This window comes from Siniperca chuatsi, linkage group LG3, assembly GCF_020085105.1.
Source record: "Siniperca chuatsi isolate FFG_IHB_CAS linkage group LG3, ASM2008510v1, whole genome shotgun sequence".
Lineage (NCBI taxonomy): Eukaryota > Metazoa > Chordata > Actinopteri > Centrarchiformes > Sinipercidae > Siniperca > Siniperca chuatsi.
In genome coordinates, this window is record NC_058044.1 from 14,046,021 (window position 1) to 14,062,999 (window position 16,979).

Genomic DNA, 16,979 nt, shown 5'->3' on the forward strand with positions numbered 1-16,979 from the left:
TTTGCAGGTTTTCCAGTTTTATTGTAGTAGGTGATTAACAGACTGAAATTAATGACACTGTTGGGAGCCAAACGCCTAGAATATAGGCAATTGGTTGCTATCGGAGAGCCAAAACATACCCTTTGCTCAGAATGGAAGTGTTTAAATAGTGAATTTAGTGTATAGAAATGTTTTAAATACAAAAACAATCACGCATTGCATTTAATGGAGTTTCAAGCTCCAGAATAACTTAATGGCAAGAAAAAGCCTGTATAGAGCTTCTAAATGCAACCTTAAACAAATGGTTTACATTAGGAGGCATCTCAGTTATTCTATAATAACTGCTAGTTGCCAGACTTAAAGGACGAGTGGAATTAAAGTATATGAATCTTCAACTTTTATTTCACACCAATTTTCAGTTGCACCCCCTTGAGAGTTGTGGGACAAATTCAGCACACGTCTATGAAATAATTATAGTACTTAACGATCATTAACACATCCTTTAACATTACACCCACGGTCAAACACGGGCATCTTGAGTGGCCTCTTTCGGCAGGTAGGTGTAGCTTGTTGGTAGACCTGGACAACATCCTTTTGAGTTGAGGTCTCAGCAGTATTGACGCAACTTTTATCTTTATTAGACTGCTGTTGGGATTTTGGGCAGCTTAAGTTGTACATCTGGGAGGTAAACAAGAACACAGACATGAGCTGATGCTGCACATAGTGAGGCAGTCCCTGGATCCTCCAGGCCAAGGTTAGCCAGCTGGTCTGAAGGTCCTGAACCAGACCTGGTGACCTGGACAAATTCTCCATGATCTGTTGAGTAAGGGACAAAGGCTTTTAGCCAAGTTTGAATTATTGAAGATATTTTCTCTTGAGCTAAAGAGGAAAAAAAAGGTTAACAGGTGTGTGAAATGACTGCAATGGGTGCAAAGGGCCTTTCAAAACAAAAGCCATCAAATTGAGTTGAATACAGGAGTAAAATAAAATCACTTCTAATATTTAGGAGTTACATGCCTATGTTACTATCACATTAAACTTGTGTTAAAGTTACATTGCCTTAAGGAAAAACATTACATAGCTTCATGTCCTATAAATATTTGAGAAAATGTTCCATAGCATAAGAACTGCAGGCTAGCTGTTTATCCCTGTTTCCACTCTTTATGCTAAGCTAAGGGGTTGTAGCTTCATATTCAATGGACAGATATGAGAGGTATCGATCCTCTCATCTAACTCTCAGCAAGAAAGCGAATAAGCGTATTCCACAGTGTGTCGAACAAGTCCTTTACTCACAGCACACCTGAACAGATTGCATCTTGGAGCCAACCATGCGGTAGGTCCTCCTACAGAACTTGGCAGCCAGTGAAACCAGTCGCACAGGGTAACTGCTGAGTGTGGCCGCCTCAAAACCCTCCAACAAGTGAGCTTCTTCTTCTATAAAGTCAGCAAGAAGATGTTTTGAGTGACAGACAAAAGGTCAGTGTCAGTTTTGAATGTGACGTCTAGCCGTTTCACATCAGTAACTCCATATTACGCTTGCGTACCTTTATCTTCTTCAGTGGGAGGAAGCACTCGGTCCATCAGGGCCTCTGACACGATCAGAGCAGAGTCCAGTCCCACACTGGCCACGCTGATGGTTCTCTCCACAAGTGACTGGTCAGCCTGGTCATCAACCTGCTGTATCCTGCCCTTCAGCCATGTGACTGTGTGCTGCACACAGTCCATAGTTCCATTAGCTGCAATGCTCACCACATCCTGGATCTCGTGCATCTTGTTCTTGGCAGTGGCAACAATCTGGGTGAAACAAGGACAAAACCAGGAAAGATGTTCGTAGCTTCTTCTGCTGTCTGGGGAGACTTGTGCAGTTATTTATGGGGCTCATTAAGATTTGAAAGACTAAAAGAAAAAGGTTACCTGCTCTGTAGGTTTGTGAAGCACTGGGAACGCTGTCTCCAGCCAGTCAAGACTTTTACATGCAACGTCATTTGCAATGGAAACTGTGGAGATGTCCCGGACAGTGGAACCATTACTGAAACGGTCTCTCACTTCTACAGTAAATGGCACCTGCAGCCTTCATTTAGCAGACATGTTGACCCTTTAACTTAATTATTATCTGCATCATATGTTTGTCCAAACAGCAACCTAAAAAGGTATTACCTATTAGCACTTGATTTTAAGTAAATATAAATGATTCATTTGGGTACACATGTTGTTAATGTATGACATGCTTTTTTTTTGCTGTATGACCTTATAAGGATTAAATTATCACTTGCTAGTGATGGGGTTGTGTAACTTCTTGAAATAGATTACTACATCACATCATTTCGTTTTTCTGCTATTACTCAGATTTTGGAAAGCTTGCCCTGTGATAGAGCCACAACAAACCGTTTATGTACATTAGAGCTAAAACAATTACATCAATTAATTGACTTTTAGTCCATCAACAGAAAATTAATCAAACAATTTTGATCATTGAGTCATTCTTTAAAAATGAAAAATTCCAAATATTTGCTAGTTCAAACTTCTAAAATGTGAGAATTTGTTGCTCTTTTCTCTTTTATATGATTGTAAGTTGAATATCTTCACTGGCAGGTTCTTTTAAACCATAGCTCCCATCCAGAGTATGTCATAAATATAATAAGCAGGGAGTGCACACACAGAATAACAATGCAGCCTGAACTGTTAGCCCTGACAGTACTCACGCTGGGGCTCCAGTTTAACAATGACTGCTGTGCCTATAGCTGTCGCACTGCTCTCCAGCACCTCACACACAGACCGCAGGTTGGGGTGGCTGCATTTAGTGTCTATGTACAAGACTGACAGCTTGATACAAGCTGAGCGAACCACGGGCAGCTTGGCCAGTCTGGCAGCTGCAGTCTGCACCTTCTGCAAGAAAACAGACACAAAAAGCTGAAGCCCATATTCAGTCCTTGAGTGGGGTTTTACAGTGAAATAATAGTTTAATTGCTAATTGTTGGACATGTTTGGTCATATCTAAATTAAAAAAAATCTTCCCAAAGTTGCCGTAATAAAATACCAAAATGGAAGCCCTCAGTCTCAAATAGATTCTTTAGGGCACCTTTAATTGTTACGTTTGTCATCTAACAAACTACTACAATATTTAAACAGAAGACATTTTTAAGAGCTCATTGGGTACAAAAAATAGAAAGGCCTAGACTAAAAGCAATTTAGCCTGCGTTGATGCCGTGTGAGTATGTAAAGAGGGTTAATCTACCTCGATTGTACTCACCTGGTTGTTGTTCATCGGCATGTTTCATACCCTTTGATAGAGAGGGGGAAAGAAATTGGCTTAAAATGAGTAAACGTTTCAAATGTAAATTTCTTTGTAGACTTTATCGATTTACGAGGTCAAGAAAATACAACTCTCACCCTGCAAAGTGCTGCTTCCTACGAAAGCTGTCCCTCACATAGCGTGGTAGCGTAGTCAATTAGCATTCACCTGTGCTGCTCTGGCTGTTCTCGCGGTAAGTCAACGCAGGTATGACACGAACTAAATATCCCAGCTGTTAACTTTGGCTTTTCTGTTTTTGTCTTCTGTGGCAGGTAACCTAACGAAGTGGGCTACTCCACTAACTAGCCTACCTCATGAAGTTCAGGAGCTTTGCCAATGTATCCTAACATGTATCCTAACATTGCCAATGTATCCTAAATGTATTCTGCAGATATTCTATAATTTGAATTGCAGCTAATGTTAACTTTAGCTGAATTGAAATATTAATTGTAAGTGTTCAGTTGAACACTATGTCAATCACAATACTTGGATGTCAGAACATGTCATGTTTAATTCTCCACTTACAAGACAGTAGGAATGAGATTTCCATCGTAACTGCTCGCTGTGAGCAGGATTTGAACCTGCGAGGGGAAACCCCATTGGATTTCGAGTCCAACGCCTTAACCACTCGGCCATCACAGCTCTGTAATTTATATAAAATAGTGCATTCAACAAACAAACCCGGCTGACCAGTGTTCCTAAGGAAACTGCTTTAGGAAATGAAAGATGAAGATGTCAAGTCCCACAAACCGAAGTCAGCTTGGGAGGCCTGTCGCACTCTCTTTGATAGTTGCAATGAATTTCAGGAACAAATCTACAGTTTCTTGTGTAAAACAACACTCCCCGCAAAAGTGCATCTCATTTCTGCAGCACACCACAGAGATTAGCCTGCTGCTTGCGTTGCTCCAGATTTCTGAGAAGTGATCCACAATGAATGCTGATTCTAATGCTGGAGTCCTCAATAGGACACAAGGGTCAAATCAATTTGCTGCCACAGGTCTGTGAGCAGAGCTGTGAACATCTGCAGACAGCGTGTTCACGAATAATTAGTGACTGTAGGCCTACACGTGCAGGGAGGCTATAAATCCTGTGTCAGTGACCAGAAGGCTGTAGGTAACTAATGCCACTTTATCTACCAAAACAGCCACTGAAGGGAAGCAGGACATAACCAGCCCAAGTCAAAGACAGGCATATTACAGCTGTTCCGTGGGACAAAGCATTAATGATCAAACCAATCCATCTCCACCTGACTTGCTGCATCATAACTATATGTTCTGATTTTGTTATTTATCAAACATAACTGACTCATTTTTAAGTCTTATAGGTGTTTCTTGTTTTTAGTTAGGCAGCTCAAGACAAGGATGCTCACAAGGCGCACAGCTCTGTATCTGCATATTGACGAGCACTGAGGTGATTTTTCCTGTTAGAGGACGTTAAGAGCGATGTTTTGGCTCGTGCACAATGGTTCCTAAAGGCGAGCACGCGCTGAGCCACGGGGTTCTGTCCGTGGTGCTGATGTCTCCTGCACACAACGTGCCCAGAAAATGTTTCTTCTATATATCGGCATGCATTAGGGGGGTGTGTGTACGTGTGTGTGTGTGTGTGTGTGGAGGGGGGGGTAGCTCCAAGACTTTATGTGGCAGCGGCAGTCACAGGGTTTGGGACTGCTTCCAGCCGAAAAAAAAAAAAAAAAAAAATGCGAGACACAAGAGAAGCACGTGTAGTGGGTGGTCCTCAGCAGACGACTTTCACGTGGCTCTAGCGAGCGCAGAGCCCGAGCTGAGCCGCCACAACGTTTTAGTCCGGTGCGGCAACAGGAGGAGACAACATCAGCATGGCTGCGGAGATGGAGCCCTCGGAGTAAGTGCGCTTCCCTTTTGGGGTTTTTGGTAAATAACGACTTTTCAGTGTTAGTTTAGTGATGATAACAAAACAGTCAGAATGATAACAACACCTGTGTGACTATGTAAAAAAGAAAACATCAGTGTTTCTTAAATATGAGAGAGGCGCGTGGGTCTGTTATGGATACTGAGTTGTACATTAGGCATTAAACAGCTTATGGCATCACTGATATTCATTTGGGGAGTAATTTAGCTGCGATCTTTGCGTCTTTCTAAAAGTTCCTTCTTACTATAAAATGTGATATTATTTCTTAGGATATGACACGTGTGCATAAATGTTTCATTTAAAGGAATAAACAACTATACAAACTAACCTACATGTAGCATTTACATCTGTCTTTTTCTTTGAGCTGTTATTTATTGTCTGCTTACGGTTTGTGCACCCATGTGGCGTTTGTTTAATTGGTTGTGGAACCTCCCATCCAATCACTGAGACGCTTTCATTATTAAAATACTGTTTATTGTGATCAGTATGTTGCACATACGGCAAATGTCGTCTGTGTGGCTGCTCAAATGGTCGCTTTGAGCCATTTAATCTGATGTTCTTTCTGATTAAGCTGAGAGAGAGAGAGAGAGACAGAGGGAGGCGGATCCTGTTTTGCAGCCACTGTACATATAGTGTCTGTTTCATCCGAATGTGCCTGTTGATCTAATAGGCTTTGCCCCCCTGGCAAGGATATGGGTGTGCTTTTTATTGGTTAGTTATTTAGTCTTCCTGTGGGGAAATGTGAGGGTAGAGTACATTGTTGCCAAATTGAAACTTGTCTTGTGATGGGTTTTTTATGGTGGCGGTTAAATGGGAGAACATGTGGTATAAAACTGGCATAGAGCATGAGTGGATAATGTTAATCCAGTTACCAGGCAATGCCACTGATCCATGTCTCTGCACAACAGTGCATGTGAAAGACGGTAAAACGTCCTGCAGGGTGATGATGATGGAGTGACAACAGAGAGGGGAGCTGGGATGTGAGAATGCCCAGCAGATGGCTCTGAAGTGGGACAAAACTCCACATGAAGCAGGCTCTTGTCATGTTGAGCATGTTGCACATGATCGTTTCTTTTGACAGCTGTGCCAGACTATGGCATCTGAAAAGAAAACAGTGTTTCAGTGTCCAGTTGATCACTCACAATCATTAGAGTGTGACAAGTGATAAACACTCACGTTGCCCTCTACGAGATATACATCAGGAAAAAAATATCATGTACCAAAACAGAATCACTTCCACAGAGAAATGTTATTGGTGTTGCTTGTATATGACCAAACCCTGAACACAGACTGCAGCTGGTAATTTAACTCTCATAGAAACAATTCCAATGCTTGTATGACTTCACCCTTCACACTTTGACTGTTACTCTACAGGCTTTGTAGATATAGGATTATCAGTTAGCATGGGGTTGTAACATTAACCTTTCTTGTCTAGTGTGATCCGCCTGATAATGCAGTACCTCAAGGAGAACAACCTCTACCGAACACTGACCACCTTACAGGAGGAAACCACCGTCTCACTCAACACAGTGGAAAGCATCGACAGTTTCATAGCAGATATAAAGAGCGGCCACTGGGACTCCGTGCTGCTGGCTATCGAGTCCCTCAAGTTGCCCGACAACACACTTATTGACCTTTACGAGCAGGTGAGCTCTGCATTGATCAGCTAATACTCTTCTTGGCCTGAATTTTTAATTAGCAGCATCTGATGAACGCTGATCTCTTTAACAGGTTGTAATGGAGCTCATTGAAATGAGGGAGGTGGGAGCTGCTCGCTCACTCCTCAGACAAACCGACCCCATGATCATGTTGAAGCAGACGCAGTCAGAGAGGTACATCCATTTGGAGAACCTGCTAACATGCTCCTACTTTGACCCCCGAGAGGTAAGACAATGAAGGTTTTTACTTGTACACAGCTGTATCGCTAAGTGCTTTATAAAGTAACGTCCTTTCCCTCTCGCTGCAGGCATACCCGAAAGGCAGCAGCAAGGAGAAGCGCCGCAGGGAAATAGCCGAGGCGCTGGTGAGGGAGGTCAGTGTGGTGCCCCCTTCTCGCCTCATGGGGCTCCTGGAACAAGTCGGTGTGAGTATACTGATCAATATCTCTCTCAATACTCACTCTAATTATATGACCAGGGAAGCCACTTAATCAATGTCCATAGCACTCTTTGATTGTGAATCAAAGATCCCAAACTATCTCCCTCATTTCTCCTATTTTACTGCTGTCATGTAGCCTACATACTGTATGCCCACCTTGATTAAAATTTCTTAAATTTTTTCAAGCTTCTTACTATTAGTAATGGTGTCCTACATGAACACACACTTTCCTGCCTAAATTAGAACAGTTTGGTTAAATCACAGGAGAGATTTTCTGTATTTTGTATTTTGCCTGAGCTCTTCTCACTGGTTTGAAGTGGGCGGGACTCAGTTAGATAAAGGTGATGTCACATAGTTCTGGGTACCAATCAGAGTTTAGCAACATTTGAAACAAAACATGATGACAGTTGTAGGGTTGTTTGCTTATGTTGCCAGATCACTAGTAAGTGCGTTTTTCATCCACCTGTTTTTATACGCATTTTCAATTTGCGAAAAACAAACCCTCAGTGGAAATGGCAGAAATTTGAAAAAAAAAAAGTCAAAATATTGCATAAATGCTTTTTACACTTGACAGAGGTGGGCAAGTTGATTTCATTGAGTCATGAATAATTAATGTTACAGAGAAATACTTAAAATTTGAAACCAAGTTTTCAGGGGCTTTAAAGTTTTAGTGACTGCAGCTTCATTGGATGGAGCAGCACATAAAAAAATGCAGTCATGAAATGAGTCCAAAACCATCAATTGTATTTGTTTTTAATATTTAATTTGGTATGGTCCGCCATGCATTTTATATCCTCAGTTATATTCTTAACATTAAGTTAAAACAGCAATATTTTAATACTAAGCTTGTGACTGTCAAACCTTGCAGTGATTCGAAAAACTTCCTAAAGAAATACATCCCACAGATTTTTTGCTATTTTTATTATTTAAACAGAGAGAGTGGTACATTTTTCCCAGGGGAAGGTTCTTGGTGATGCCCATGTTGGTTATACAGGTGCCCGTGCCAATGCAATATACTAATACTAAAAAGTATAAATTATCTACCAATGTTGATAGTGTTTTAGCTGTAGTCTACAAGATATTACTGTACTAAATTATAACGCTACCATTCAAACTGCTTAAAATTTGAAAACTTATCAAGAAGCGAGTAAAAGTGTATTTCCCAAGGATTTATGATATCCTTTGTTTTGGGAGAGCAGCATCCACATTCACAAGTTGTTTTTACAGTTTTCAAACTGCAAGTAGTTCCTTCATTTCCATCATGTATTACATTGTGGGACAACAACACTTCATTAAAAAAAAACTATCAATTTGAATATTCAAGTTGGCATTTCTTAGTATTCTTCTTCTTTTGTTGAGATCTTGACACTGACAGAGTCAAAAGGCCACAACTACTTAATGTTTTCTGTTGACTGTCCCTCGTCCCTGTTCCACATAGTCTATGAGACTAGAGCAGTCACCGGGTCATCTCTCCCCCGACATGGCTATTGAAACATCTGGCAACAAGGAGAGACATGTGGAGAAAGAGAGCTTTCCAACCCAGCTGTACCGCCACATCAAGGTAGAGCACCACAGGTTCAGATTAACAGAATTACAAATGTAAATGTGTTTAGGACTCTCTTTGTACATTTTTTTTACAAGATTGGTTTGGTAATTGTGAGAGTTGGGGCAAAATGACACATACACACACACACACACACACACACACACACACACACACACACACACACACACACACCAACTAATTGCTTTACTCACCTGAAAGCACTTGCCTTAGACTCTGTCTGTGCTTTCATCACTTGCATCCAGATGGAGCTGTCTGAGTTGCTTGTCCTTGCTTCTCTCTGCCCAAGGTTATAAGTGAGAATGGTCAGCCCACACAACTTTAGACTGCAGCATGGTGGCAAACTTAATGTTGATATTCATTTGTGTTTTATTTCTCAGTGCGTCTGGATCACAGGCAGCAAACCAAACAGGCGAGCATGTTTTCTGAAAGATAAAGGAATGTTAATGAGGTGTGTACTGTGTGTCGTTTTAACCTGCAGTTTGGACGACGGTCACATGTGGAGTGTGCCCGTTTCTCTCCTGATGGCAAGTACTTAATCACTGGATCGGTGGACGGGTTCATTGAGGTCTGGAACTTTAAAACAGGAAAAATTAGTAAGGTAAATATGTTTGATATCATGACACTTTAAAATAATGAGGCTTGTTATATAATTTATATTTCTAATTTATTGTTTTACTTCCCAGTCAGTTTTTGAAACTAATTCCTGTTTATGCATTTTAACTGGATATTGTCTTAACTATTTTGTGGCCTGTTGTCTCAGTCTGTTTATGTTATTTCTATTTATTGTTTTAACAATGTTTTAATGCTGCCAAAAAGAGATTTTAATCTTAACAAGACTTTTACCTGGCTAAATAACAGAAAATTAATAAACTTAATCATAGTTTCAAGTATATATAAAAAAATATGATGGAAATATCTTATTCTTCTATTTATTTGTTTGTCCTTGTTTTTCTGTGTGCATGTGTTTGCATGTATGAATTAGGATTTAAAGTATCAGGCCCAAGATAGCTTCATGATGATGGATGATGCTGTGCTGTGTATGTGCTTCAGTCAGGATACAGATCTACTGGCAACTGGAGCTCAGAATGGCAAAATAAAGGTTGGATCTTATAATACTGTCTTACAATACTGTCGGTCGATATTATTTTGTATATTTGTTAACATAAGCAAACACTCATTGTGTCCTCATTTAATGTTAAGTCTTGTTATCAGTGTACGGAAATGGAAATGATGCCCCAACAATGTCAAAATATTGAAAAAATTATGTAGTGTGATCAGCTAATAATGTTATTGAAGTGGTAGTCTCATTACATCTTCTCTCCCAAAAATGTGTGTGTGTGTGTGTGTGTGTGTTGTTGCTGAAGGTGTGGAAGATCCAGAGTGGCTTGTGCCTGCGCAGGTTTGAGCATGCCCACAACAAAGGTGTGACCTGTCTGAGTTTCTCCAAAGACAGCAACCAGATCCTCAGTGCCTCCTTTAACCAGACCATCAGGTGGGATGTGACGCTAACATGCATCCTGTGCACAGTGAACACACTGCAGACTGCTGCAGCTGTTGTTATCCAATATGGACCAGAGCATCTGCATGTGTATTTATTTTATGCAGTAAAAAGTGAGTGGCTCTGTGTAATGTTATTGAGAACATCTAGAAATATGCATGGCTGACACACTGACACTGACTGATATAGACAATAGTAACATTACTCATGTAACTCATATAACTTTACTCATATAAGCTAATCTTGACCTTTAGACTAACTGTAAACACATTGCGCACACATACATTCTGTATGGAGGACTTGGAGAGCTTTGAAAATGGTTAAAATGACATGCCATTGAATTGGACAGTAAACAGTGATATTAAGGAAAGTCAATATATAGATAAATGTGTCCTATCAAATAGATCTATACATACAAGTGAATTAAAATAGATTAATACCTAATACAGTAAATTCAATTTTAGTTTTAAAAAGTAAATACCTGAATTCACAAATGATGAACCAAGTTTTAAAAGAGAAACAAAATAACATGGTGGGAGTCTTGTTGTGGCAAAACTTTTCTTGTCTACTGTGGGAGGAAGTGATAGCTCTCACTGACCTCAGACATGATTCACAAAAGTTTCAAAGGCACACACATGAATGTGGGTTCATCTGGAAGGCAGTGAGCTTTTTTTACATCCCACAGTGGATTAGCAAAATGTTGCCACAACAGACCATATAAATGATAACAGAAGTGGCAAACAGAAAAGTAGATGGGAAAAGGATTTGCATTATAACAAAAGGATGCCTCCTTTAATTCCCCCTTCAAAAACTGTATATTCATTAGTTTGGCAGTTTATTTCTCTTTCAAACCCTTTAATGGTTTTCTCAACAGTTTGGTAGAGTGCATTTTGAGTTGTGATATTATGTTATCTAAACTGATAGAGCACTCGGTTGGAACGTGTTAAGCCCAAAAAATCCCCAGGGTGCACTGCGGTGTTCAGAACCAGACCTTTTCAGGTGGCTTCCTTCCAGGAAGTTAGCAGCAGAGAGATTGCTCTTGGCATGTGGCCTGTTTATGTCTAGTTCCAAAGGGTTTACCAAACAGAATGATGTAAATAAATACCACCCAAAAAGTCTGATTTAAAAACATGCTAAACATTATATTATTGCCATCTAATATAAACTCTTATCAATATGATACATTTAATGGAATACCATTGTATATTTGTTGATTTTTTTATTTTTGGTATAATTCTTGGGATGTTTATTAGAAGTTTTATTACTTAAAATCCATTGATTAATTAGGTAGATTTAGGATGATATTTTTGCTGTAAATGGACATATCACCCATGTGGTAGAGGCTCATAATTAAAAAAAACTGTGTGGTCAGTTAAAAAAAAAACAGTTTTGTTGGTAGAAAAAAACCCATCATGAGCTGTATTTTCAAATTGATAATTCTATTTAGGTATCGATTTATCTATTTTTTCTTTTTCTTCTTTGTCCAGTTAACCAGTAGTTAATCTGAAGTGAACTGAATTGCATTTTAAACCTTTGAAAAGCTGCAAAATTCCATGCAATTATCAGACATCAGCAGTTGATGCCTGATATCACATGTTGCTCGCATGAGTCGTGCACCTGAATGTAAATATGCTGGGACAAGGATGTCTGTCTTTCACTTCCGCTCACTCACACACACATACACGCACACACACTGAATCCCCTTCATAGTTGAGGAGTTGAATCTCTATTTCTGACTCCTGTGGGGTGTGGGCTGAGCCTCTCTGCTTGAAAGCACATGTGCTGCGTGGGTGTAGCTGAGAGACCATGTGCTCTGGCACAAAGCTGCAGTGTGTTCCTTTCTGCAATTCCACGAGCTGGGAGTCTAAATTGTTTACATACGCTAAATCATCTTCCCAGAGACGGAGTGAATCAGTGAGCATTAGGCGTTTTGTCATGGTTTGGCTAATCTGCACCCAGTCACTCCACTGGAGCTAAAAATAACACATTGGCTGCTCAGCAACACGTTTTTTCTGTTCTCAAAAAAAAAAAAAATCCCCTCATGAGTTGAATAAACATGGATTTGTTAATGAGTCAGAGCTGCTGTTTTATTTGATTTAGTATTTTTTAACAGCCTTTAATTTCTCAACAATGTCATTTTCAGAATCCATGAACTAAGGTCAGGCAAGACACTAAAGGAGTTAAATGGCCATTCATCGTTTGTAAATGATGCATCTTTCACTCAAGATGGATTTCACATCATCAGTGCCTCATCTGATGGCACAGTTAAGGTACAATGAGAAAATGATCTGACTAGAATTCATGTCTGTGCTGCATCAGCATTATCATGTAGCTGGGAAAGTGCTGTAATATGATGACATTTGTCACTCTGTGGATTTATATCATGTGCATATTTTAGATTTGGAATACAAAATCCTGTGAATGCATCCACACTTTCAAATCTCTGTCTGGGACATCAGAACTCCCCGTCAACAATGTGATTCCTCTACCCCAAAATCCAGAGCACTTTGTGATTTGTAACCACTCCAACACGGTGGTCATCATGAACATGCACGGTCAGGTGAGAGCTCTCTGACATATAATCTATTCACAATCAACATTCAAATCTAATCTAATTCAATTCTAACTTTCATATCAAGATTGACTGTATTTATGATACTAGATGTCTGTCATATTCATTATATTTCTATAATTCATATTCATGATTAAAAAACAAAATTAAGACTCTACAGCCATGCCTGTGAGGCTCTACTTTGGCACAGTGATGCTTTTTAGCTAAACGTTAACATCAGCATGCTACCATGCTCCCAGTGACAATGCTACTGTAACATGCTGATGTTTTACAGGTAAAAAGTGTATACCATCACCACCACCTTAGTTCAGTGTTAGCATGCTAACTTTTGCTAATTAGCATTAAACACAAGGTACAGCTGAGGCTGATGGGATTGTCATTAGTTTTGCAGGTATTTGGTCATAAACTAAAGTACTGGACAAATACAAATTTTGACCTGATGATGGCGCTAGAGGAAAAGTTAAGGGATCACCAAAGTTAGTACCGTTCATCCTGTGAGGAACATGGATACCTGTACCAACTTTCATGGCAATACATTCAATACATTGACAAAAGTTGTCAAAACATCACACAAAACCTATGTCAACCTCATGGTGGCGCTAGAGAAAATGTCAGGGGTTCAGCAAAGTTTGTGGGATTAATCTTCTGGGGACCATGATTGTCTGAATATTTCATGGCAATCCACCCGATAGCTGTTGAGATATTTCAGTCTGGACCAAAGTGGCAGACCAAATGACTGATCAACCAATAGTTGTCATCCATAGAGCCACGCCACTAGCATGGCTAATAAAAAGTGAACACACTTTGAAACTTCCTGAACAACTTACATTGTTAATTTCACCATTTTTGTCTTCATTTTGAAGTATTTTAGTTATGCTAATACCCACACGATACCTGAACATCTTTGCAGAAGCTTAATGTCTTCTCCCCTTCCTCCTCAGACTGTGAAGACCTTCAGCTCAGATAAAAAGGAAGGAGCCGACTTTGTATGTTGCACCCTGTCACCCCGCGGGGAGTGGATTTACTGTGTGGGAGAGGACTTAGTGCTGTACTGCTTCAACTATATGACGGGAAGGCTGCAGAAAACGCTGACCGTAAGCTCTGCTGCTAATATTCACTCATTATCGCAGTCTGTGAGAGGAGGCAGCTTATCGGTTGCCAATGTTTTTTATATTTTTATTTTTTTGACTCACTTGATACTCTGACTGTCATTGCTGCTGTGTAGCAATCCTACTGGGTTCTAACAAGGAAACAGTAAGGCTGATGGGAAACGGGGGAATGTGTGGTGATCTGTGTTCCTCTGCACCCACAGGTTCACGAGAAAGTTGTAATTGGCATCGCTCACCACCCACATGAGAATCTGATTGCCACATACAGCGAGGATGGCCTCCTACGGTTATGGAAACCTTAAACTGTCACCTGCATCGTGATATGGAGGACCCAGAGAGCCTTACACATGGTTATAAAGCGGTTCATTAATTTCTATGGAATTAAAAAGATGGATTAATAACACTTTCCAAATTGATACATTAATCCATCAGTAAATTATAAACCAGTTAATTGACTGAGAGAACAATTTCTCCACGAAGTCCATTAAGTACCTGTTCTGGAGCTTTAGGTCATATCACATGATCTTCATCAGCAGATAGTTTTCTGAGCACTTTAAGGACTTATTGCAAATATCTGCTCAAAAGCTGAGGTTCCAAATTAATTTTTGACTTCGGAAACAGCAGTTTAGAAAGTAATCAATTCCTTGGCAAATGGGCAAACTCCATCTACTGATGAATATCATGTGACATAACTGAAAGCACCACAACAGCTACTAAATGGAGCCTGTGGTAAAATTGTTTGTGCTGTTTCCAAGGTCAAGAATAAACTTGGAACCTCACCAATGAATTAGTATTTTTAAATGAATTGTGATCATTTCTGCCATCATTTCAAAATGTCAACAAGTTCAGGTGACAGCCAATGTGACTGTAACATCTGATGGTGGATTAGAAAGATTTTGCTACATAGTGGGAAAGTAGCAAAATAATACAGTTGGCAAATGAAAAAGTAAACAGGAGACAAGTTGGTAAATTGAAATGGAAATTAAGAAAATAATCTTTTCAATCTTTCTTTTAAAAATGAACGGATAAGGCTTTCAATATTCTATATTTTCTTATTGTCAATGAATCCCATGAAAAGACCACAACCAACTATACTTAACTATACTGGAGATGTATCGCTTTAAAAACGGTAGCAAATATATAGTTCCTTTATTTATGTATTTTTTTAAAAAGCTAAATAATTTCCTAAAACAGCTGGGCACTTCAGTTTTTAGCAAATGTTAATCAAACACGAGTAAATAATGTATTGGGCACATTCAATGCTCTAGTGACTATTTACAGCAGTAGGACATTGTGTGTGGGACTGACTAAATAAACTACAGTACCAATGTACATAGTAATAAAGGAACATGTCGCCTAGTGCAACAGCGTGGCTCATTGATGTGTTTGTAATAGTTTTTGGACAATAATGGAAGTCTGTTGCACAAAGGAATAAGCTACATCTGACTTTGGATCCACAGGCAGTACTTGTTAGTGGGATCAATTCAGTGTTGGTTTTGGTCTTTTCATTGAGTTTGTTGACAATAAGACAAATATAGAATATCACTAAGTATCCTTTAAGCATATTGTTAACTCATTTCTAAACTTTTTTCTATTTTTACTTCATCTATTTATCAATTATTTTTTATATTTGTTTTATTTATTGATTGATTCATTTGTCTTTCAAATGTCTTTGCTTTATGAACTTTTGCAGGACTGTCTAGGTCCTCCATACTGTACACACACTTCCTCATGGATCCCAGTTCACCAGTGCAGTTTGAATCCCCATTTTCATCTCTGTCTTTATTAGACATGAAAATGCATGATAGTGAACTGTCGTGAAAATATTTCTAATAAAAACTGCCTCTTGTTTGGGCATAAACAAACAATATCAGGTAAATTATTTGTTAGCTTTGGTTTATAATGATACTTTTCTAACTTTGATTCAATGACTGATGCAGATGTAATGATTTTTGTCCTCTGTGTTTCCTGCATGCTACCTCAGTACACTGTTCAAATGTGACTCTACAATAATTTTAGCACTCCTTAAAAATATGCATGCTGACTAAAGATAAACCTCAGTGGAGCTCCAGTGACACCTTCTGTATCCTGTGTGTATATAATAAATGTGTTTAACGTGGTCACATTATTGTTTGTTGCATTGACAGTAATCGGTGTTCCTGTGCATCAGTAGGACGTGTATGCCTGCAAGAAACAGAGCTACTGCCTCGACCAGCATTTCTTTTTTGCACTACAGCATCTGGTACCATCTATCATCTGTCAGTACTATCACCCATATGTCATTGTTGCAAAATAATGTTTAGTCATTACATTCTATTTTGTATATTCATTATGTTGTATATAAAACTGCCAGTCAAGGCAAAAATGATTATCAATAAAATCCAAAAACCTTTACAGTCGCCAGTGTTTGTGTGCCATTTTAAAAAGAACTCAACAGTTAAGTATCAGATTTGTTCCCTAAATGACAAAATACATTTTTCAGTTGTTGCAGTTCCAAAAAGCCAGATTGAAAAAAGTATGAAAACGCACTTGTCTGTATCACATCTGTACATTGGAAATTAATATTTTAACTTGGCGAAAGAATTAATAAAAACTGTGCAAAGGAATTTAGTTCAGAAAGCCTGAGATGTTTCCAAATTTAACTGAAAGTGGATGTCTTGTTTAGTCGAGCCACAACATCTCTACACAAACTGGAATTTGTTTAAATCAATGTCAGAACTGATTGACAACCATTTACGCAACATTTACCTTCTGAAATTGTTTTTTTGTTGCCATGTGCTTGTATTTTGTAGTTCAGACAAGAGCTGTAATTAACAATTATTTTTCTTCTTGATTCTTCTTGAATGATCAACTAATCGTTTGGTCTGTATCAGAAAATAAGTGAAAAATGTCCACAGTTTCCGAGACCCCAAAGTGACATTTTCCAATTGTTTTTTTCCCCTAAAACCCAAAGATATTGAGTTTATTGTCACAGAAGA

At 39.1% G+C, this 16,979-nt stretch overlaps 2 protein-coding genes and 1 non-coding gene across 12 annotated transcripts; 1 reads left to right on the top strand and 2 right to left on the bottom strand.

The window, feature by feature from the left end:
* Positions 1 to 363: 363 nt before the first annotated feature.
* On the bottom strand, positions 364 to 3,548 carry LOC122872999 (perilipin-2-like). 4 transcript variants are annotated; one of them, XM_044189210.1, is made up of 7 exons: positions 3,440 to 3,548; positions 3,230 to 3,260; positions 2,682 to 2,865; positions 1,894 to 1,976; positions 1,524 to 1,773; positions 1,280 to 1,413; positions 364 to 795 (listed from the first exon to the last, which is right to left on the bottom strand). In XM_044189210.1, exons 2-7 carry the CDS (start codon positions 3,248 to 3,250, stop codon positions 460 to 462), a joined length of 1,008 nt encoding a protein of 335 aa, XP_044045145.1. In that variant the 5' UTR covers positions 3,251 to 3,260; positions 3,440 to 3,548; the 3' UTR covers positions 364 to 459. The 4 variants fall into 4 exon arrangements, with proteins under 4 accessions (XP_044045145.1, XP_044045142.1, XP_044045144.1 ...); XM_044189207.1 differs by having other exon boundaries at positions 3,370 to 3,498; XM_044189211.1 differs by having other exon boundaries at positions 594 to 795; positions 1,273 to 1,413; positions 3,370 to 3,498.
* Positions 3,549 to 3,831: 283 nt separating this feature from the next.
* Positions 3,832 to 3,913, bottom strand: trnas-cga. The gene has a single exon. It is a non-coding gene; the product is annotated as a tRNA-Ser (tRNA).
* A 40-nt stretch (positions 3,914 to 3,953) lies between these two features.
* Positions 3,954 to 16,395, top strand: LOC122872991 (WD40 repeat-containing protein SMU1-like). 7 transcript variants are annotated; one of them, XR_006377344.1, is made up of 13 exons: positions 4,643 to 5,160; positions 6,594 to 6,804; positions 6,890 to 7,042; positions 7,125 to 7,241; positions 8,694 to 8,816; positions 9,301 to 9,420; positions 9,805 to 9,921; positions 10,187 to 10,314; positions 12,464 to 12,590; positions 12,719 to 12,880; positions 13,834 to 13,986; positions 14,205 to 15,875; positions 16,149 to 16,395. XR_006377344.1 is itself a non-coding variant. In XM_044189190.1 (13 exons), exons 1-12 carry the CDS (start codon positions 4,733 to 4,735, stop codon positions 14,301 to 14,303), a joined length of 1,938 nt encoding a protein of 645 aa, XP_044045125.1. In that variant the 5' UTR covers positions 4,643 to 4,732; the 3' UTR covers positions 14,304 to 14,351; positions 15,695 to 16,395. The 7 variants fall into 7 exon arrangements, 5 of the variants coding, with proteins under 5 accessions (XP_044045129.1, XP_044045125.1, XP_044045127.1 ...); XM_044189190.1 differs by having other exon boundaries at positions 14,205 to 14,351; positions 15,695 to 16,395; XM_044189192.1 differs by having other exon boundaries at positions 14,205 to 14,351.
* The last annotated feature ends 584 nt before the right edge of the window (positions 16,396 to 16,979 follow it).